Source organism: Pinus tabuliformis, chromosome 6 (assembly GCF_031772625.1).
Source record: "Pinus tabuliformis cultivar Carrire ecotype Pingquan chromosome 6, CPIR1, whole genome shotgun sequence".
Classification (NCBI taxonomy): Eukaryota; Viridiplantae; Streptophyta; class Pinopsida; order Pinales; family Pinaceae; genus Pinus; species Pinus tabuliformis.
Window position 1 is genome coordinate 191,047,414 of NC_142292.1, and position 23,411 is coordinate 191,070,824.

A 23,411-nucleotide genomic window follows, 5' to 3' on the forward strand; every position below is an offset into this window, starting at 1 on the left:
TGGAACCGGAAGCAGTCACAGAAACAAGAACTCGACAGCGACGAAATCGATCAATTTCAGAGTATCTTATCAATTGGAAGAACTTATCCGCTGAAGATTCCACATGGGAGGATGAGAATTTTATGCAGAAGTATCCAGAACTACTCAAGCGTTGAGGACAACACTATTTTGAAGGAGAGGGGCATGTTGGGTCCCTATAATACTAGTGATTACCCCATTACTATTGTAGTTATACCCCTTATTTATATTGTTGTGCCCCTATTACCCCCATATTGTTATTTCTGTGCCCCATAGAATCCGTCTATTGTTATTTTTGTGGCTTTATATTATTATTGTTAGGTCGGCTGGATTATATTGTGACTCCTTAGACTCCTATATATAGAAAGGAGGTTTTGTCATTTGAATCATCCAAGAATTGTTCATTTACTTAATGTAAAGGAGGTTGCCCCCCGAAGAGGCTGAATTCTAAGGCGTTGATCTATCTTTTCTATCTTTTCTTGAGCTGGTTTCATAACACCAAACCATAGAAAGAAGATGCTCAAGCATTTGCAAAGTTTATGAAAGGGGAAGTGAGGGCTCAAAGGATTCTCATAGAATCCATCAAGGATCCCCTCATTCCATATGTATCTAAACTGGACACTCCAATGTTACTTGGGAGCGGGAGCGGGAGCGGGGAGTGGGAGCGGAAGCGGGAGCGGGAGCGACCATTTTCAGAAGCTCCCGGTTTGGGAGCGAATCCGGGAGCGATTTTTTAAAAATATATACATTTTTTATATTTTTTAATTTTTGATACATATATGTCAACAAAAACATGTAGAATGATGAAATAGACATAAAAAACATAAAAAAACATAAATTGATCATTGAACCATATCACATCAATCATCTAGAAATTATAATCGTCATCAACCATGTCCACAAGTTAGTAAAATACATATTACAACTGCAACATATTGAGTCTTATAAATCATGATTCATCAAATTCAATATTAAAGTTTCAACTTCAAGCTTTCAGAATTGAAAATTCAATAACATTTATCATCATTGATCACCAAAGTTGTACTTGTAAGCCAAGTTTAACCACTACAAGAAGTAATATCGAAGATATTTCTAAGTCCTAACTTCTAACTGTTAACATGATATTAAATGTTAAAAATTTATAAAATGAAACATGAATAATGAGATGAAATGAAACAACTTTAGTCTTTCACAAAGCATCATATTGATAATTCACAATCATTACCAATGAGTTATAATTGCCAAGGCCCAACTTCAAACTTCAAATTTTCATTGTCACAGTGATATAATGTTTACAAAAACTATCATAATGTCATAATGATATGAAAGAGTCAAGAGTCAAGAGTCAAGGACTCAAAACTCAACAGTTATGAAAACTAAAGTCTAATAGAAACTAAAAAAGACAAGTAAACTGTAAATCTACAAGTGGCCCTTGCCACGAGAGTCTCTAGGAGTATAAGCAGGTCGTGGTGGTCTTCTAGGAGTCTCCCGCACAGACTGACGACCAGAACTAGAACCTCCACGCGAGGGTGTCGATGGAGGTGGCGACAGCAATGGAACAAGACTCGGGCCTCGAGCACTGCTACTGGATGGTGGAGGTGGAGGTGGCATGGCTGCTGCAGCTGCTTCATTTTCATCCCTTACAAGCTCCTCTTCTAGTTCTTCAATATGTACAATGCCATCCTCCAAATTGTCGTCCTTAGGGTGATTGTCCCAAATTTTATATGTGGGATCTTCATTAGCCCGATCATAGTATGGCTCAACAACCTCAAGTTGTAGTGCACATAAACCAAGCTTTCTGCTCGGTTTTCGTTGAGTCTGTTTCTTTTCACATTATGTATATAACTGTAGGTGCTCCAACACCTCTCTGCAAAAGAAGAATTTACAACCTGTGAAAGAACTTTTTTTGCCAATTTTGGCAAAAGTCCGTGGCCGCCATATGTTTCCCACCATGTGAGAGAATCAAATTTATCTTTGTCGTCCATTGCATGGAAGTTACCATACAAACCAGTGCGACTGAAGTATCTGCCTATTTCAAGGCGCACAGCTGCACATTCCTCCCTGTCAGGCACCAACCTAAGTCACATGACACGAGGACACGAGACACAGAGGACACGTAAATACGAGTATTCAATACGAAACGTAGCGACCTAGAAACAGGACAGGACACTATACCAAAATATAGTTTTTTATCCATATTAAATTGCAGGTTGCAGCTTATCTAATCAAATTAAAATATAATTACTTCTCAAAGTTCATAGATTTACTATTTAGAAATTAGAATGTGATATGCTTGGTCTTGATTCTTGAATATTCAATGTTCATTGTTCATGTACAACTTACAAGCACATAAGAAAATAACTAAAGTCTAATCCTATTGATTTCCTCTGCCCCTCTTGCGAGAAAATACCACAGCTTTCCCTTTCCCTCTAGATGTAGATGTTGGTGCTGGTGGAGTTGGCAGTGGAATTTGCTATGCTCTAGAAGCTAAAGAACTAGAAGTAGGAGCTATAGGAGGTAGACCATGTCCTCTACTGGTGGCAGGGGTAACCCAGGCAGGTGGTATCACCTGGAAACATTACAATCTCCCAATACTGAAATCCTGAAAAACTGATAAGTCTGCTGCATTTTGAATGAAATCTAAAATTCTACTTTCTCCATATGAAATCCAATGAGGCCAGAACCACTCTCAAACATCCTGAGTCATTTCATGGTAATGTTAAAAATTTAAGTAAAAGGATGAAAATGATGATTAAGGAGAATGTCACTTTTACTTTAAGAATTTAACATTACCATAAATAGCATATCAATACTAGGGCCTAGACTTGATCATTAAACTCAAAAATTATTTGTTTCTTTCAAAAAAAGTTGCAGCTTATGCAGGAAACGTCAACGGAATACGCGTTTTCCAGATGCAGGACACGACGGCGAATACTTTACATTTTATAGGACACGAAGAAAAACGTTTTCGACACGTTTTAGGGCCGTTTTCGTGTCCGACACGTAAAATACGGGACACGGGACCTTGGAGGACGTGTCCTGTGACTTAGGCACCAACTTTTCTAATGCTTCCAGATATCCTTTAGTTACCTCTTGATCTAAATGGGGTTTGGTCCTAACCCCACCCCCTGCTACAGGTTGGCCCAACCAAGATGTAGAGTAGTATTTTGGCATAAGGATATACGCCAAGCAATGTAGTGGAAGGTTAAGCCTATTCCACCGTTCACACACACAATCATGAATCAGTTTGTACAAGTTGGGATCTTTATTATGAACAATGTCTTTTATTTCCCCCAACATGGTATCCATTTGCTCATACACCTCGCCAATCACTGGTTTGTCTGTATCTGCAAACCAAATCATGTGATAAATTGGCTTGGTGAAATCCAATACTTGCCTCACAGTTGTCCAAAACTGCCCATCAAGAGCGGCCTCCTCCACCGTTTCAAAACCTGCCATGTCAGCTACATTTGTAGCCCTTTCCTTTAACACCTGCCAATGTGGACTTGATACCATGCTAGCTAATGCCTCTCTTACCTTCAAAAGGCGCCTGAAGGTGAGGTAATAGCTACCAAATCTAGTCCTCGCAATCTTCAACAACTCCAATCTCGAGTGACTGCGGAAAAGGCCATGGGTATTGCTATGATTTGTAATAAATTTTATCATTTGTTTTCCTTTCTTGTACAAACCACCAATCCATTGGTATTGTTCATTTTTGTTTTTGACAATATCATGCAACAAAAGGTTCAATGTGTGAACCAAACATCCAGACCAAAATATGTTCGGGTATTTATCCTCAATAATTGCTCCCGCTGCCTTACAATTAGGAGCATTATCAGTGATGACTTGGATGACATTGTATGGGCCAATACGCTCAATTGTTTCAAGTAATGCTTATGCAATGTTGATAGCGGTCTTGAACTTGTCTGAGTAATCATGTGCAGCTAGAAAGATGGGACCACTAACAGACACAGCAAGAACACTTATCAATGGCTTGCCTTTTACATTTGTCCATCCATCAGATACAATGGACACCCCATTGTCAGTCCAAGAACTTGTCATTTTATTCAAAGAATGTGATATTTTTGCTTTTTCATGATCAAGGCCAACAGTTCTTGCCTTGTCATACCCAGGGCTCTTGTATCCTTTAGGGGCATCATTTATGGCAGAAACCATTTCGTGCCAATAAGGTGAGCGTAGAACATTGAATGGTATCCCACATGCATAGAGGAACCTGTAAACTTTTGAATCCACATCATTCCTACACCCCTCATCAAGGAAATCTGATATGGTTCTACGCCGATGATGACCCTGTGCCTCCATGTCCATATCCACTGCCTTGGGAGGATGCTGAAGGAGTTCTTTGTGATTGTGAGCTTGGTTCAAAGAAACCCCTTGATCTTTTTGTTCTGTATTGGGCGTCCTCCTCTTCCTTTATGTATTTGGCTCCTGTTGACACCGCTGCACAAGTTTTGATTCCTATTTGTTTCTCTCCATCCCATGGCCTTTTCCCGCAGAGGTGTCTTCTAGCACGGGTGTATGAACCTGTGTAATCAGTGTTGCAATGGGGGCAATGAAATTTAGTGGTTCCAACCCCTCTCCCTGTTTCAGCCCTGTGAACATATTTCCACAATGGAGTTTGGTCTTGTTTAGTTTTTTGAGGGTCATGTTCACCCTCCTCCACCTCCTCCTCACTGGGGTTTTCACCCTTTTGACTTCCTCCGGCTTCTTCATCCACCTCTTCAGTTTGAGGCCCCCTCCGTTTCCTACTCTCCAACACCATAATAACCATAAAAGGGACCAGGAAGAGGAAAATGCCAATAAATATCCCCAGGTCCATGGTGTTTGATGTTTGTAGGGTTTTGAGTCTTGAATCTGCAAATTAATTTAGTTTATTGGGATTAATTCATTTAATTTATTAATTTAATTTAAATACATGATTTTTAAACAGTTAAACTCAAACAACTAAATTAAATCAACTAAATTAACTACCTAACCAGCTAAACTAACTAGATTACTAAGTTACTTACCTCTGCAGGCTTGCTCCTCGCTCCTTGGCAGTTGCTCCTCGCTCCTCAGCACTTGCTCTTCGCTCCAATGCTCTTGCTCCAGCTCCAACTTGCTCAATGAAGTGATAATGAAAGTTTTTTTGGCCCATTGGCCTTATAAAACAAATTTTTTTTTCTAAAATTTTTATTTTTTTCGGGTCCGACGGATTTTTTTTCCGCCGAACCGCTCCCGGCCCGGCCCGATTCGCTCCCGGAGCGTTTTTTAATGCCCGGGAGCGATCAGGGAGCGATCATGCTCCCGCGGGAGCGATCGCTCCCTGAGTCGATCCCTAACAGACCATGGAGCGTAAATTTTTTTACGGGAGCGCGTTCCCGAAAATTGCTCCCGTCCGGGAGCGATTTTGGGAGCGCGCTCCCGAGCCGCTCCCGCCCGGAGCGCGCTTCGGGAGCGGGTTCCAAGGGGGGGGGGGCGCTCCCCCGCAACACTGGGACACTCAAAAGAAATATATGTCAAATTGGTAGAATTGTTTTCTATAAGCACTACAGGAGAAGTTATCTCTAAGGCAAGAACTCTACAAGCTAAGGATATCAAAAGAATAAGGAATAGCCTCATTCTTTATGAGGATATCTGAAATAAGTGATCAAATTCAAGATCTGGGAGAAGTAATTTATGACAAGGTGATGACCACCGTAGTACTAAATGCACTACCAGAGGAGTGGGGTGACTTTACTTCAACCATTTATGGGAAGAAAGAAGCTACTCCATTCCAGAGGGCTACATTGGCACATGTAGGGTGTGCGTTGACAACCACGGGCTTCCACAACAACAAACAACATTCCATGGATCTCAATAGCCATTCACAGATTTCTCGTGGTTCACTTATTGGACGAGGAAGATGCACTTGATCCATCATGCTTAGCTGGCCCTAGATTTGCACCATACACTTGGTAGATGATCCATGACTTGCATGATGATGTGGTATCATCTACACCATCATCCTAGCCCTTGTAGGGGATGTACAAGCATCTTTGATTTGTTTGGAGACCCATGAGGACACTTGTGTGCCCCCACATGTCATTTAGAGCACCATAGGTTATTACAAGCTACCAACCTCTTGTCCACTGCTTTTGAGGGTCATACTCTTCATTATGGCAACCATGGACTTCATTAGGCCTCTTAGAGGGCCCTACGACGTACATTGATTATTATTTGACCACTTGAGAGGCTTATTCTTTCATTTATGATCTAGTTTGGTGGGCTTGTCACAAAAAATTGAATTATTAGAACATCATTTTATCTTTGGGGCTCATGTAGGCCAAGAAGGCTAATTGGAACTCCTAATTATCGTATATATACAAGTGAGATGAGTTCATTTGCTCATCATTACTTTGGATTGGATCCTGCTCTTGAGACTTTCACACTTTTTCTAGAGGATGAATTAGAGCTTTATGGATGAATTTTGATGTGTGGATATTGGTCTATCTTATGTTGGAGCTTCTCTTTTGTCAATTGTGGATGGTTGGATGTATTCTGTTACATGTAAGTACATGATTTTAATGTTATTCTTGTTTTACTTTGTCATATACATTGGACTGGATTTTTGCTATGTTTAGGGCTAATTGCTGCACGCATTTACAACTTTAAATTGTAGAATTTTGTCTCTATTATAGCATCTATTGGCCATGTAATGTGAATGAAATCTCCTAGGGGTAATTCAAACAACGAATTGACCTTGATAAGCCGTCTCCTTTGTGCATTGAAGTATAAAAGCTGCAAGATTGCTTCTCTCTGACCTAGAAGGCCAGTGAAGTAGTCTTGAGGCCTCCTTGACCAAGAACCAAAGGTCCTCACTCATATTCATGATAGACTCCATTCTCCCAAGAATAAGGCACTGATCTACCAAGGGGTGGTCACCTAAAATCACATCTTTTTCACCTTTTACTAGGTCTAGCCAAGTTGGGACACCTAGGGCGTCATTTTTCTGACAAACTTTCCCTCCAAAAAATTCAATCTCCTAGGGTCTCCTGCGCTGATGTCTCCTCAAGGTCTCCTCCAAATTGGAAGCCATTCCGATCGTGGATTTGGGAGAAAAGCTGAGCCCTAGCTCCGAGATCAAACTTTGCCGTAGCATCCCCAAGGCTAGTACCTCATAGGATCAATTCAACACCTTCAAGTGAAAATTCTTTCTTTGATCCTTTCCCCCTTTCCCCCACCTTGTCTAGGGTAAGAACATCATTGGTTTCCAATGGCCATACTCTTTCCAAAACCCTAGACTAGGTCTGCTTGGTCCCATGTGGTCTCGTTACTTTGAAAAAAAAATTCTTCAAGAACCATCCAGGATACCAATTTCAATAAGGATTTTAGGGATTGGGAAACTCCTTCACAAGTCATATCCCATAAACCTAACCCTCAAATCCTCCCTTCCTTTCCATAGAAGACATTGTACCTTGCTTAGAAAGCAAGTAAGCTCCATCCTTAAAGCTCTTCCGGGAAAGGGATTATTTGGGTCACTCATATCCATTCATTGATTTATCCTTCATCAGTGACTCCATAATATACCGGGTCTCCTCCCATCGATGAAAGTCCGTAAATAGAAGGGAGCCTTAGCTGAGGTGACAGTGGGCTAAGTCTCCATTTGTTGCCCTTGGTCTAGGATTTCCCCTTTAGGGATCCCCTTTAGGTCCCTTTCTAGTTTGAGAGGTAACAGGACAACGTTAGTGGGGATATTTCTCCCTTTCCTTTTACCCTTTCCAGCCGCCCTTGATGATTGAGCCATCATTTTTGTGAAATGAAGAAGACAATTGACTAGGGTAGGAAAAATCTTGAAGATTGGCGAAGAAATCCGCTTGCACAACACTTGTAATCCCTTCTAACACTACACAATAACCCTCAACCACACTCCAAAACATTTGACACCTCCAACCTTTTGAGTAAAGTGAACTCAAATGAAAGGGAAAACATATTTTTATGGGCCACATGCCTATTTATAGGGGACACAATTTAGAAGCATATTTGGCATGTGTGCTGTGAGCCAGACATGTGTCCAATGCATCCCTCTTTGTGTGCCCTGTCAAATAAGCCTGTGACCCATAAAAATATGTTTTCCCTTTCATTTGAGTTCATTTCACTCAACATGTTAGAGGTGTGAGATGTTTTGGAGTGTAGTTTAGGGTTATTGTGTAGTGTTAGAAGGGATTGCAAGATAGGTGTTAGTCACATGTCCTCACTTATTGCTGCCTAACACTTATTATACTAGACACCCCTGTTTGGAGTTGAATAGTTACTTAGTTTATTCCTTTTTTTAATTTTTTATTTAACCATTTAAGTGGGACATGGAATACACCTTTTCTTTGTTTTTTGTTGTTGTTGTCTTTTTGTTATTTTTTTGTAAGATTGGTGGGACTACATCTTCATCATGTCCAATATATCACCCCGATCGGGGCGGGGAATTGAACCGGTGATGTCACATCACAGAGTGCCTTAACAGAGCACCTGATCACCTGATTACCTTCTATCCAAGACCCCGAGGACGTCTTTTTGTTATTATTATTATTATTATTATTTTATAATGATATTCGATTTATTTATTTCTCCTACTAAAAATAAATGAAAGAAACTTTATTTAAGTACTAACAAAATAATCAAGCTACAAACATATCAATTTAAAAGAATTATGAAGTGAAAATAAAATAAATCTAATTCTATCTCTATATGCTAAAAACAAAAAAATTCCCAAGTGATGTTTAAAACAAAAATAGTAATTACTCATTATTTTTATTATTTATTGTTTTAATATTGATTTTTTATTATTTTATCCATCTTGGCTATAACAAAAATGAAATACAACCTAAAATAAAACTAAAAATTATTTTATTTAAATAACTAAATTGAAAATACATTAATAGAAGAAATTAAATCTACAATTATATCTATAAGAATAAATCTTAATTTTTGTTGGAAAATGTAACTATGTTCGGTCTTCATTAATGTACTTGAGTCATCATGTAATGTACTTGAGTCATCATGTAATGTACTTGTCAAAAGAACAAAGAAATCAATTATTATTATTATTATTATTGTGACTTATTAAAGCACGAGTTTCATCCTTGGGTCACTTTGTTTTAGGTCAAAGTCCCCATTGAGGACTTCTAGGAGATATCCTGAGTCAATAGAGTCATTGTACTTTTAAAGAGACCCTTATTATGCTTTTGAATCATGTAAAAAGGTTAAGTATTGAGTCAAATATGATTTATGTATTCTCCACACCATGTCGGCCTAGAAGAAAATCTAGTTGGCCTAAGGACCTTATTCGACCTCACATGGAGCATATAAATACAAGCACATCGAATTTGTTTGGAGCATCAATCTCTCACAAGAAATTTGATATCTCTTATAGTTGGGAAAAATGCGAAGTTTGTTGTCGGGAACACAAAGTGAATGTGAGTTTGAGGAAGCCTAAAGAGAAAGGAAAAATCGAAAATTTGGTGCCTCTCTCTCTTTGTCTCTGTTTCATGCTCTAGATTGGGAGATCGAAGTCTTCCAAGTTTCTCTGTTGCTGGAAGCTGCCAGTTGCCAAAAGCTGCTGCCTAGTCGAAGTTGCTGGAAAGGGGTCGAAATTCTGGGAGGCTAACTTGGTGTGGAGGGAAGGTCTTGTCTTGGTCTAGGGTGAAGAGTCTCAAAGAATACTATTGAAAGGCAAACTTTCTTGACTGGGTTTTCCCCTCGAGGAGGGTTTTTCCCTGGCATAGTGCCTATAATTGGTGTCTATTGTTTTTTGTGCTGTTGCTTTGGTAATTGCTTGATGAACTAAAAGGAAGAAGATATAAAGAATCTTAATAATTAGAAACATCACAAGTAAGTATCAAGAATAAGAAAATCTTTTTGCCTTTTTGATTTTCTAACAATTTTTACCTGTATGACTAAAATTGTGAAAATTTAGTTAAATCTTAATGTTAAAATTTAAATGATTGGGAAATAATTCTACCTGATTGAGGATGCTAAGTTGACCCTTCTACAATTGTGTGCTAGATTGATCCCTTGACCTTGTACGATCTATTGATATAATAATGTTGCAATCCATGTTCACTTATGGAGGAAGGGGTGAGTAGCAATCTTGAAATCATCCACAAATACACTTCTTCTACGAAAATGTTAAATCTGGTAACAATAAAATAATTAGATCTAATGAAAACAATTTTCTTAAATCAAAAGGCAAAATATTAGAAAAGATCGTAAGGGTATCCTTCTTAAATATTTAAAAAAAATCAAACAAACTATGTCTAAACAAATGAAATAGAGAAAAAATTACATTATACCTCTAACGTTTTCTAATCCATCAATTGCAATTCCATGTGCTCTAGAAAACAGGGGGAAAATATAAGGGGTTTTCTAACTAACTTTTTTTTTTGCCCCGAGGAAAAATCATAATTTCCATTAATATTTGAAAATTACATGTTGTAGATGCTTGAAGAAGCATATGCTGTAGGTTGGGGCAACTTGCCCTTCTGTTCTACAAAAAAACCCCCCTAGGGAGTGTTGATAGTAGGTGCTTAATTACATGTCAAAAAATATTATAGATAGTATAGTGTTCAGTGAGAATATATACAAGTGAAAATCAAAATAAACAAGTAAAACATGCCCTCACGACCCCTATGCTCTGATGTCAATATATGGCCGATGATAGTATTGATAGTGTGCCATATCCTGTTGCTCTTGAATCAACCATGTACCCTGAGGCCTGACTGCAACCTCCTTGGAAAGCTGGTCGGAAATTTGGTTACGTTCCCTGTAGATATGATGACATACAATGGTGTCAAATTGGGCCCTTAAACGAAGTGCATCATCCAATATATGTCTCAGAGTATATGCATGACAATTAGATATATTGTTGAACCAATTTATAATGATCTTGGAGTCACCATAAACTTGTAGATGCCTACACTGTTTTTCTAAAGAAAATTGCAGGAGATGTCTGAGGGTGATCAATTCTACATAGTTTTTAGTCCCATTACCTAAACCCATCCGAATTTTGAAGAAGTGGGTCTCAGTAAAGTGTAGTATGCCCCCCACATCCCATAGCATGTGAAAATCCATCAAAATAGGCCAAGGGAGTACTCTTGTCAATGACTTCAGGGGTGATGGTGCACTGGGGAGTAGGTCTACCCTCATCAGGAATAAAGAAGTAAATGGACAAGACACGGGCAGATGCATGGTGCCTGAGAGGTAATGTATTACTGAAAATGAGCTTGTTTTGAGCTAGCCAAATTTTCTAACTAACCTTTGTCCCCATAGATAAGGTAAATAATAAATAAATAAAAGGTGGTAAAAATAGTGGAGCCCATTTTCTAGAAGATCTATCAAAATAATAAAGTGGTCAAAACACCTTTTCAAAACTTCTAGAACCAAATAATTGAAACTAGTTGTGGTCATTTGACCAACTAGGTCAATTTTACGTCAAATATTTTTTTCAAATATGAACACAGATAAAATAAATATTTTTCGTCCTAGCAAAACATTGTACATTTAGAAATATTTCTCCAAATAATGTTGATGTAGACATTTTGGAGATGAAGCACAATGTAAGTATTATTGTTGGTTGATATGATTGTCAATGCATAGTTCCAACCCTTTAATAACACATCCAACTTCAACTACTAGTTAAAGTAGGTGGATGATGGTATTTTTATATGAAAGAGGATGTAAGGATAACACATGAATCAAATTCCAAAGTCATATGTGATGTTGATTTCCTGGTAATACCTAGTGGTCTAGACTAACGAACACTTATCCAAAAACAATTTATGTCCTAGGATGGTTAGACATAGTAACAAGGTAACATCTCTACTAAGTTAAATGTGATATGACATCCATATAATGCCAACATATAAGAAACAAGTTAAATCCTTAACACCATTTCTTTGTAATGGAAGTCACTCAATGGAAAACCACATGAATTAATAATTGAAGCAAGATGAGATATCATCTAGCACAACTGAGGTTGACACATGGAAACTCATACACCATTATATATGAATGACTAATGAACACAAGAATGCAACTAATGAATGGAGATTAGGAGGTCCATGTTAATAAGCATAAATATCATCAAAGTAGAACAAGGCACACCCATATGAGAGTGTCTTTGAGGGAGTTGTTGGAAGGGAAACACCTCCCACATTTCCCTTGTTGTATTTTGCTCGGATAAGTGTGGAATCACATGATCTTACACTACGTTCTGTTGAAATATGTAACTAGGTCCAGTCTTCATCATAACATATGCAATCATGATTTTATGTAAAGGCAAAAATAAATCTATTATTGTTGTTCTTGAGGCATGGGCTTCATGCTCAAGTGAAATTCATTTTTAGTTCAAGTACCCATTGAGTGCTTCTAGGGCTTGTCATTTAGTCTACAAGTCAATTGAGTCATTTTCATGCATTGAAGACCCATTTGGGCATGTTACATATTGTAAAGAAAAAATTATTTGAGTCAAAAGACCCTCCAAGACCTCGTCATAATGCAAAGATCAAGTCGAACTACACACATGGACAAGTCGGCCTAAAAGGAGCAATTCAACCTAATGAAAGACCTATATATAAGGTAAACTTTGACCTCACTTTGCGCACTCACTTCACTCACACAAGTTTGATCTCAAAAGAGAGAAAGGTGTGAAGAAAAGGACGAAGGAAGAAGAAAAGGACACAACCTTTGATTGTTTTTGGGCTACTTCTCTCCACACGTGCGAAGGAATTAGGTCAACTATTGCTGCAGAAAAAGATCGAATTGCAGAAGTCAAGGTAGGGCACTAAGAAGTACACTTGGCATGCTGAGTTCTCTAGAAGAGAGAATCAACTCAAGCAAAAAGAAAGGGAGGAAGGATCTATGATAATCTTCTCTCATGCAAGATCTAGGGTTTATGCAGAAGAATTTGCTGGAGATTGAAATTGCAAAAGAATTTGTTGGGGAGGTCGAAATTGCAGAAGAATTTGCTGGGGAGGTCAAAGTTGTTGAAGAATTTACTAGAAGTCGAAATAGCAGAAGTTCCTAAGGAAGAAGTAGCTGGAAATATTTGACTTGGTCTTGGAGGGTCTTGGTCAAGGGTCTTAGGTCTTGGAATTCGTCAATTGAAGTTCTATTAGAAGAGAATAATTCTTGTGGGTTTTCCTCTCAAAAGTTTGCCCTGGCTGACTGCCTATATCTTGTGTCCTCTTGTCTTATTGTTCTTTATGATTTGGTAGTTGTTTGATGAAGAGAATATTAATAACAATCAAGTGAAAGAAGAAAATAATCAAGTTAAGAAAAATTACATCACAAGCAGTTACCAAAGTAAGAGAAATCACCTAATCAAGCTGCCCCTAGATTTCTCAACATGGTATCGGATCTAAGGTGACTACATCAAGGATTGGCAACTTAAAGAAGGATACTCAAGGGTTAAAGCACAAGAAGATCATTTGGGAAACATCAAGAGCATCAATCATTAAGAAGGACTAGCCCTCTCATCATCTTGAAGAAAGTAATCAAGAACATCAAAGAAGACCTCAAAACCCTAGCTCATTCAAAGAAGTGTTATTCAATTGAAGCATTCTTGGAAAGTTTACAATCTTCATCAAAAAGGAAAGAAAACCTCAAGGACCCAACATCCAAAGAAAGACACTACATTTGAAGTACCTTGGGAAGGCCATCACATTCTACACTATCATCTGAAGAAGCTTGAAAAGGCATCGTCATCATCATCAAGGAATCAAGGTGATCTCCCTCTCTTTTAGCCAAGGATCACTTTTGAAGGAAGACATCTTCATCAAGAAGACATCTTCTATTATCAACATCATCATCAAAATCAAGAAGACATTTGTTAACAACATCATCATCAAAATCAAGAAGGCATCAAGTTGAAGATATTGTCATCAAGGAGTATCTTCACAAGTATCTTTATATATATGTCTGAATCTAACTTCATTTTTCAACGAGAGCAACAAATTGGTTGGGTCATTAAACTTTCTTGCATGGAAGAAGAGGACATATTTGATCCTTATAGAAAATGAAGTCATTGGACATGTTAAGGTTTCAATCACTAAACCTCCAAAGGAAGAAGCTCAAGCTCTATTCAAGTATATGAAAGGGGATATAAGGTCTCAACGAATCTTATAGAATCCATCAAGGATCCCCTCATACCTTATGTCGCAAAGTTGGAGGCATCAAAAGAAATCTACGAGAAGTTAGTAGAATTGTTCTTCGTAAGCACCATTGGAGAAGTCATATCTTTAAGAACCAAGCTATACAAGATGAAGATATGAAAGGAAGAAGGAATAGCCTCATATTTTATGAGGGTGTTAGAAATACGAGACCAACTACAAAAGTTGGGGGAATTAATGCTTGATAAAGAGATGACCATAGTTGTGCTCAATGCACTACCTAATGAATGGGGCAACTTCGTTTCAAGCATATATGGGAAGAAGGAGGCAACCCCATTCAGTGAACTTTGGTCATTATGTAAAATTGAATAAACCTGGTTGAAGGCAAAAAGTGATGTGGGATCAAATGAACAAGTTCAACTGTTCAAGCCTTTTCTTCCATGGCTAAGAGAAAAGGGAAGTTTCGGAAATCTGGTTCTCATAAAAAGAAGAATATGTCAAAAGTCCAATGTTATGGCTGTCAGGAATATTGGCACCACAAGAGAGATTTTCCGAAGTTAAAGAAGGACAACGAGAAAATGAATGAAGCCCGTATCACTGAAGAAGTGGAAGAACTTGAGAAGAATAAATCAAAGGAGGAAGTGAAAGATCTCTACTATGAGTGAGATAATCTCCTTCACTTAGTCCTTTCCAGTTTTGTAAATAATAGCTATCATTGCAGGAAGCATTATAGGGTGCATCATAGTAGAAGATGGCGTCATATTAGAATCATACCGTTAAATCAAGAGCTCATGAAATCTTTAGAGAAGCTTGAAAGAATAGTTGAAGTAGAAGTCTACATGGATGTAGCAGTGATCTAATCTAAGTAGCTCTTGGTAACCTAATTGAAAGCATATATAGTGCATATGGGTAGAAGAAAGTCATCTAACTTAGAGTTCATCATACATCATCATCATTAGGAAGGAGCATTTGCAGGATAACGATAATCAAGATCCTTCGTTGGAATCTTCATTAGAAGGTTCATCTCTCTTGAAAGAAGCAAGTGTCTTGCTGATCATTTCACTTTGTGTGGAATTCATTGGTTAGAAGGATGATGATATGGTGACAAAAGAGTGCAACATGTCAAGATGGTTGAAGTACTTTCAATTTTGGAAAGGAAGCTGCCAAAGGAAGTCTAAGATAACCAGAAAAAGGAGAAAAGAGGTATGTATATGTTTAATAGATTAAGTCATGTCATCATGTAGTTGCAAACAGTATGGGTAAATGCTCTACCTCATGAGCATGATCAAAGAAAAGGGATCTCTTCCTTTGAAAAGATGCATGAAGGCATGGTTCACATATTGACAAGATGAAATCAACATAATATGTCCTCATATGGAATATGAGGTGGTTAACAAAGATGAAGGAGCCATGGATGGAAGTTCCTAGGGAGCAATATGTGAAGAAAGAAAGAAGGGATTGTGAAAGATGTAACTATTGTCACGTAGGAAAAGGAAATCAACATCCGATGACTAGAAGAATTGGACATGACATCTCCATAGAGAAGGTATGAAGACCCTAATAAGGCCTGTAAAGAAAGTAGATCCTTGACATTAAAAGTCTTGGAGATGTGTTTATGGATATGCAGGATGGTTGATGTTGCAAACAAATAGATGTCATGATGAAAGGCCATCATAAAAGGTAACTTTGATTTGATGTTCATTTCTTATTTTTGAACAACATCTGGATGGGTTGATACAGGGCTACCGAAAGAGAGTTGTAGATGTCACCTACAACTAGCACTCATGTGGTTGGATGTATGATCTTAAAGGAAACATGACCTTGAAGAAGTAGCAGTATGAAGAATAGCCAAATGTGCACTAGAAGATCACTTCTCGACGAAGAAAAAGAGGACATGACTGATATGGTTCGTGAAGGAAAGTGATGGATGACCGATGCCCTACAAATGATGAAGGGTCCATAATGAAAATGATGAATTACATGACATTGAAAGAAGGAGCCCTGCAAGGAGCTAATAGTACCATGATCTCCACCAAAGAGCAGAAAGCTGTTGGAAGCAAGTCCCTAGTTAAGAGGGGGCTGACAAGTCCTTGGATAAGAGGGAGGTTGGATACATTCCTCTTATGGGAATGGGTACATTCCTTCATAGGAATGGGTATATCTTCCCTAGAGGGAAAGACAAACACATCATTCTTGTCTTCACATTGTGAAGAAAGAATGGAGGATTGGGTAATTATTTGGCATCCGATACTCTTTGAGGACGTGGTAGGGCATCCAAGATAAGAGTAGTCGAAGAGCACCAATATTCTTTGAGGATTGGGAATCCAAGATAAGAATAGTCTTGAAGGACATACCCTGTAAACGCCCGAGTGGGATATGTGCCTTGAGAGATAATGATGATGGTGTCTATCAGTCATTGGTCTCGCCAACATTGTGCTGTAATCTTGTGGAAAGATAGATTTGTTAGTCAATGCCTTGCTATGTGACAATGTTGGTTGGAATGATGCAAAAATATGGCTTACCAATCCGACTCTTCTTATGAGAATTCTTCAGATTGAGAATGTCCAAGTACCTTGTATGGATTATGAATACCTCCCTAGTTAAGAGGGAGTGTTGAAATATATAACTAGGTTCGGTATTCATAATAACATATGTAATAATGATTTTATGTAAAAAGAAATGAATTTATTATTGTTGTTCTTGAGACATGGGCTTCATGCTCAAGGGAAATTTGTTTTTAGTTCAAGCACCCACTGAGTGCTTGTCATTTATTCTACAAGTCAATTGAGTCATTGTCATGTATTGAAGACCCATTTGGGCATGTTACATATTGTAAAGAAAAAATTATTTGAGTCAAAAGACCCTCCAAGACCTCGTCATAATGCAAAGATCAAGTCGACCTACACATGGACAAGTCGGCCTAAAAGGAGCAATTCAACCTAGTGAAAGACCTATATATAAGGGAAACTTCGACCTCACTTTGGGCACTCACTTCACTCAAACAAGTTCGATCTCAAGAGAGAAAGGTGCGAAGAAAGGGACAAAGGAAGAAGAAAAGAAGGACAAGACCTTTGATTGTTTTTGGGCTATGTCTCTCCACACGTGCAAAGGAATTGCCGCAGAGAAAGACCAGATTGCAGAAGTCAAGGTAGGGCACTAAGAAGTACACTTTGCAAGCTGAGTTCTATAGAAGAGATAATCAACTCAAGTGAAAAGAAAGGGAGGAAGGATCTATCATAATCTTCTCTCGTGCAAGATCTAGGGTTTCTGCAGAAGAATTTGTTGGAAGTCAAAATTGTAGAAGAATCTGTTGGGGAGGTCGAAATTGCAGAAGAATTTGCTGGAAGTCAAAATTGCATAAGTTTGTGAGGACGAGGTAGCTTGAAAGATTTGACTTGGTCTTGGAGGGTCTTGGTCAAGGATCATAGGTCTTGGAATTCGTCAATTGAAATTCTATAAGAAGAGAAGAATTCTGGTGGGTTTTCCTTTCAAGTGGAGAGGTTTTGGCCCTCGCTGATCGCCTCTATCTTGTGTCCTCTTATGTTATTATTCTTTATCGTTTGGTAGCTGTTTGATGAAGAGAATACTAATAACAATCAAGTGAAAGAAGAAAATAATCAAGTTGAGAAAAATTACATCACAAGCAGTTATCAAAGTAAGAGAAATCACCTAATCAAGCTGCCCCTAGCTATCTCAAAACGTCCGAGATAATCTTGCTGGCTTTCACACTAAGTTGCACAAAATGGGGAAATGGGCACGGATACGAAACGTGACCCCCCCAAATTTTGGAAACGGGGAAACGCATATATATATATATATATATATATATATATATATATATATATATATATATATATATATATAGGACATTTAAGAAATATGTGCAATCATAAAGCATATATGTACATTCTAATTTATTACATTATGATTAAATTGTCAATTGTCAATGCATAAACTATAAGTCTCTAATTTTACATCACATTTACTCATGAATGATCACATAATGAAAATAGCAATATCCAAATTCAGCCACGAGAAATTTCTAATTTCTTGTCTCGTGCTTGATTGGGAGTCTCCTCCTACATAGTCGAACGACCTTAGTGCTCTTGATTAAATACAAGTTCCATACCCTAGTACCCTACATGCTCTTGATTATTAGGAGTCTCCCCTGCATAGAGGGCTTGGTTCTCTTGATTAAATACGGGTTCCATACCCTAGTACATGACAAAATCCAATGGAAACATTGCAATCCCCCCAATCCTGAAAAACAGATAAGTCTGCTGGATTTTGAGTGAGATCTAAAATTCTACTTTTTCCATGTGAAATCCAATGAGGGCGAAACCACTCTCAAACATCCTGAGTCATTTCATGGTAATGTTAAAAATTTAAGTAAAAGGATGAGAATGAAGGAGAATGTCAACATTACCATGAACTGCATATCAACACTAGGGCCATAGGTTTGAACATTAGGGTGCCCCACTCAAAAGAATCCTCTTTTCTATAACTTGAGAGGCATCTAGAAGCATGCAAAAGATATTTTAGTCGTCCAATAAAAAAATAGAAGCGAAAAGATTTAAAAAAATACAAGAAAATGTCAAGTTAGAAGAGGAAACTCTGCCATATGGTCTGGAAACTCGTTTCTGGCCATACTGGCCACATTTCATCCTTAGGAAACGGGCCAATACGGCCATTAATGCGTTTCCAGGCCGTACGGTACGGGTTTCCTTGTTTCCGTTTTGTTTCCGGCCGGAAACGGACCCTTCTCCAACGTTTTCTGCAACTTAGCTTTCACATCCTTTTGTTTACGGATGAATAGCTTTGCAACATCTATAGGCAGGGTGAGTTTGGTGTTGGCAAACTCCCATATGCTGTTCTTCATGAAAATCAATGAAACTTTTGCCTTTTGAGGAATCAAGTTTGATGTGCTCTCCAACCTATCCTGAAACCTTAACCTGGTTGTGACCATCTACCAAATTAGAAATTTTACTGTAAAAAATAAATCAGCTGCTAGAAATATAGATCTACTCTAAACCTGTATGAAATCTGATTTTCCATTCTTCAGAGTTGATGCTTTAATGCCATGTTAATTTCTTAATTGTACATCTGATTTTAATTCTTAGCATTTTTATTAAACCCGCAAAATATTTCTGCAATTATTGAATATAAAACACATTGAAATTTCTAATAGAAAATTAATTAGTGGAAGCACACACAAAGGGGATCTTTCACACAGCTAATAACTGTCCAATTACTCCACTTTATTATTTGAATAATCAGGGTTCCCTTATTGAGAAAATGGACAACATAATAAATACAATTTTTTTACAACAAAATTAGAAACTGGCAAATCTGACCCAAAAAACCTCAATCAACACACAACTGAATTTTTCTCCACTCGTGCTGTCTCTGCAGCCCCTGAAACCCTCGGACGTGCGGCCTATCTCATATGAACCCTCAACATGTGTGGCTTGTACGCTATTCTTCTCACATGTGTGGCCTTCAACAATTTCTAGTGCTCAGAAATTCAATTGGCCTTAGCCTCCATTCAATCTTCCTTCTGGAATTTCGTATCACTGTTACAACACTATTTTTCTCTTCAGGCTGAGTAGCACACTCTCTCTTGTGTTTTTCTCCTCTTCCTAGCCTCGCTTTTATAATTTTTCATTGAGCTAAATCTCTAACCTTATACTCCCAAGTAATGGATGACTAGGATTAATTCCTAAACCCCTTGAGATCAACGATTAAGATTAAAACAGATTCACTAAATTAAATAATTAATTTTCCTTAGTTTCTTTAGCTCAATAACCGACATAATTATTTGTGTGCTTTTCCTAAGGTAGACTTAGTTTCTTTAGCTCAATAACCGACATAATTATTTGTGTGCTTTTCCTAAGGTAGACTTAGGCTAAATTACAAAAGCAACTTTCTCAATAAATTGAGCAAGTAATGCTAAGGATACTTTGGATGACTCCTGCGTGCTTGACACAGCCAATGCAGAAGTACATGTCTGCTACTACAATCATCAACAAAAAGTGCTTGCCTTGAGGTTTGATTTGGTTACTCAATTAAGTTCAGCAAATTTCAATGAATAAATTTGTTCAACATTTAAATTTGTTGAATTTTGAATTTTAACCATGAAATTCATTGGAAAGATTGATTTAGTTTTACATATAGGATTATTAAGTTTGATTTGAACTTCACACGGATAAAATAGAATCCGTCCTATTCAACAATTTAGTAAACTGTCTTGTAACAAATAAAGGAAATGAAGTTATCCTGTGCAGTGCATTTATTAGTTGTTTTCCAGAGAGATATTTTCTTAATAATAGAATTGTGGGGCACTATCAAAATGTTTTCAGTGCAAGTGGTTTCAATGCAACTGTGTGCAATACAGAAATGTGGATCATTACTAATTCCTGTAGTGACCAAACATATGAACTCTTCTATGGTGTTCAAATCTTTCTAGTTATGATTTTTTGGTACTGTAGTTTTCTTAGTTGTGCACTCTAACTGTTCAATCTATTTATTTTCTAGGTGGAACCCATTCGTAATCTATTTGCAGCATTATTCCTTGCTAGCATCGGAATGCTAATCAACATACAATTTCTGTGGAACCATGCCGATATTTTGCTAGCATCTGTGATTTTGGTTATTATAGTCAAAACTCTAGTAACCACTCTTGTCGTCAGGTGTTTTGGTTACAATAACAAGACATCTTTTCTTGTAAGTAATCTTGGCATGCATGTTCTGATTCTGTAATTTTTCCAAAACATTATGATTTGGTTTAACTTTTTAGCTATGACATGAATTCCATCTCTGTGGTGATCCATGTCTTCATGCACTTTGCAGGTTGGCATATCTCTGGCTCAGATTGGGGAGTTTGCATTTGTACTCTTAAGTCGTGCTTCCAATCTTCATCTTGTTGATGTAAGTCTTTCTATTCTCTGGGTTGGACATCCATGAATGTGTGTGTGGGTGTGTGTTTCACATGTGCATGTTATAATATAGTTTCCAGAAATTTTTTGGCCAAGGCATTAATTCGAGGGGGTGAATTTGGCCTTGTACCTAGGATCCTGGTGCCTGAGTTATGTTCCACTTTACTTTTCTGGTAAATCTATCAGTACTCTCACTTGGGCTGTTAATCAAATGATACATGATGTGTTGTGTGATTTATTCCAAGGGGAACCAAGTCTACGACTTTATACATTAGTATTTTCATTAAATGATTTAGCATAATAGTCTAAAATGGTGGGAGGAGCAGGGCTCCTTGACTACATTTTATAGTGAAGCGTATGCAGGAATAAAACTATTATGATCAAAGTTCAAACTATGCATCCTTTTCTAATCTGAAGTGCATATCTTCTTAGTAGTTGATCCCACATTTCCATGAGTACCTTTAACCATAGACTCTGAAAATTTCCTATGGTACAGAGCTTAACACTTGACAGCGTTGTCTGAGCTCAAGTAGAAATGGATGTCATCTACTTTAGAGTACTATGTTGCAATTATTTTCCTCCTGTTGCTTTCTTGTAAAACAGAAATCAGATTCCAAAATTTAAATGGGAAGGTATGGTTTAGGATGCAAATTTTAGCTTGTTCTTTGGACTCAGGTGCCTTGAGTTAAGATCCACTGCTGTTCTACTAAATGTATTGCTGTTATTTGAGCCATGGATAGATTGTGCTTCCTGTTGTCCTCTGAGATAATTCTAGGTTAGGTAATTATGCCAGAGCATCTAAAATATTTTGTTGTTTTGAAAGTTTTTGGATGACCAATGTTTTGAGCTAATTAGAGCAGGTGTTAAACCTTAATAAAACTAGATATTAAGAAAGGGCTGATTCTTTACCTCTTGACGGTAATTTAGATTTTAAAAGGGGTTGCAAGGCAGAAATGTAAGAGGTTATGATTTTCTAAATACTCAGACAAAACATTTATTTAATCATACAAAAAGATGCAAATAAACAACATTTACAGCCCAACAAAATGTATCTAATTTCATGAAGAAGTGACAATTTATTAATGTAGAGGAGCTATTAGGACAGACAGTCCAATAAATTAGTCTCTGTAATAATTTATAACTTCACAGGGGATTTAAGATAAGTTGATATTCAGCTATATCTTACCCAGATTTCTTCACAAAACCTAAATACATGTAGAAACAACAAAATGAAATGAATAACTTAAGAACTCACAAGATGACAAGCTGTTTTGAAGTAAATCCAGAATCCTTTCATTAATATGAAGCAAGATCAGATTGATTACAATTCTGCTTTAGAAGCTCATCCCAAGCATTCAACCCAATGTTGCATGAAGCGGGGACGAAGCGGGGATGCGGAAGCGTCTGCTATATATATATATATATATATATTTATATTTTTTTGCATTTATACTCAAAACAAACATCCCAAATACCAAATTAGTTGTAGAAGACATGAAAACATGCATATTTTTGCATAAATCAAGATAGATATGGCATCCATGATTCCATTGTAGTTACTAGTATGTACATCAACCATCTATATTCTAGTGATTACAAACATACATCAAATTTTCAAGCATATTATAAAACATAAAACATTTAAGCATATTATAAAACATAAAACATAGAGCATATTATGACTTATCTAGCAAGTGAGCAACTGTCAACATTTGTCATGTCCAAAATTCAAATAATAATGTTTACAAAATATGTCACTTGGTCACCGCCAAGACAAAAAAGGTTCAAAATTCAAATTCACAAGCCTACAAGTCTAATGAGTAATCTATGACAAAAGTAGTAAATTGTGAATATATCTACTTTTTTGGGACCTGTCTGTAGCAATGGTAAACAATTTTTGCTGATAGTCTTCAAGCTTGACTAATTCATCTCCCATTCCTTGTAGTCCAGGGAGGCCCTTTTGATACAAAACGTTAAACTTCTTATGAAATCTTTGTACCATAGTTTGCAAACTGTCACATTTGTTTTCTAATTGCAGCATCAGATTTTTCTTGGTGAGAACTTTTCTCACTTCCAAAATGGTCTCTGTTCTGTCTTCTATATCAAATTCTTCTTTGGTTTTTGAATTCAAGAATTTGATTGTAGCAACTGCATCAGTGGGTTTGTTGTCAAGTTCCCTTTTGACGTAAGCTATCAAAGATTTTGATTTCAGTTCTAAGTTATCTTGCTCGAAGATAATCTCCATGGATGGCCAGATTTTTGTCGTTTCTTCATTTATCTCCACCCAAATGTTCTTTTTAGCTTGTGCAATAGTGTC

At 37.4% G+C, this 23,411-nt stretch overlaps 1 protein-coding gene across 3 annotated transcripts in view; it reads left to right on the plus strand.

The window, feature by feature from the left end:
* LOC149258107 (K(+) efflux antiporter 4-like) overlaps nt 1-21,137 on the plus strand; it is a 246,775-nt gene extending 225,638 nt beyond the window's left edge. For all 3 annotated transcript variants that reach the window (XM_089414676.1, XM_089414678.1, XM_089414674.1), the window contains 2 exons: nt 20,694-20,882; nt 21,009-21,137. In XM_089414676.1, coding sequence (XP_089270802.1) covers nt 20,694-20,882; nt 21,009-21,122 — 303 coding nt within the window. In that variant the 3' untranslated portion in view covers nt 21,123-21,137. The remainder of the gene's footprint in view (nt 1-20,693; nt 20,883-21,008) is intronic.
* Nucleotides 21,138-23,411: the final 2,274 nt, after the last annotated feature.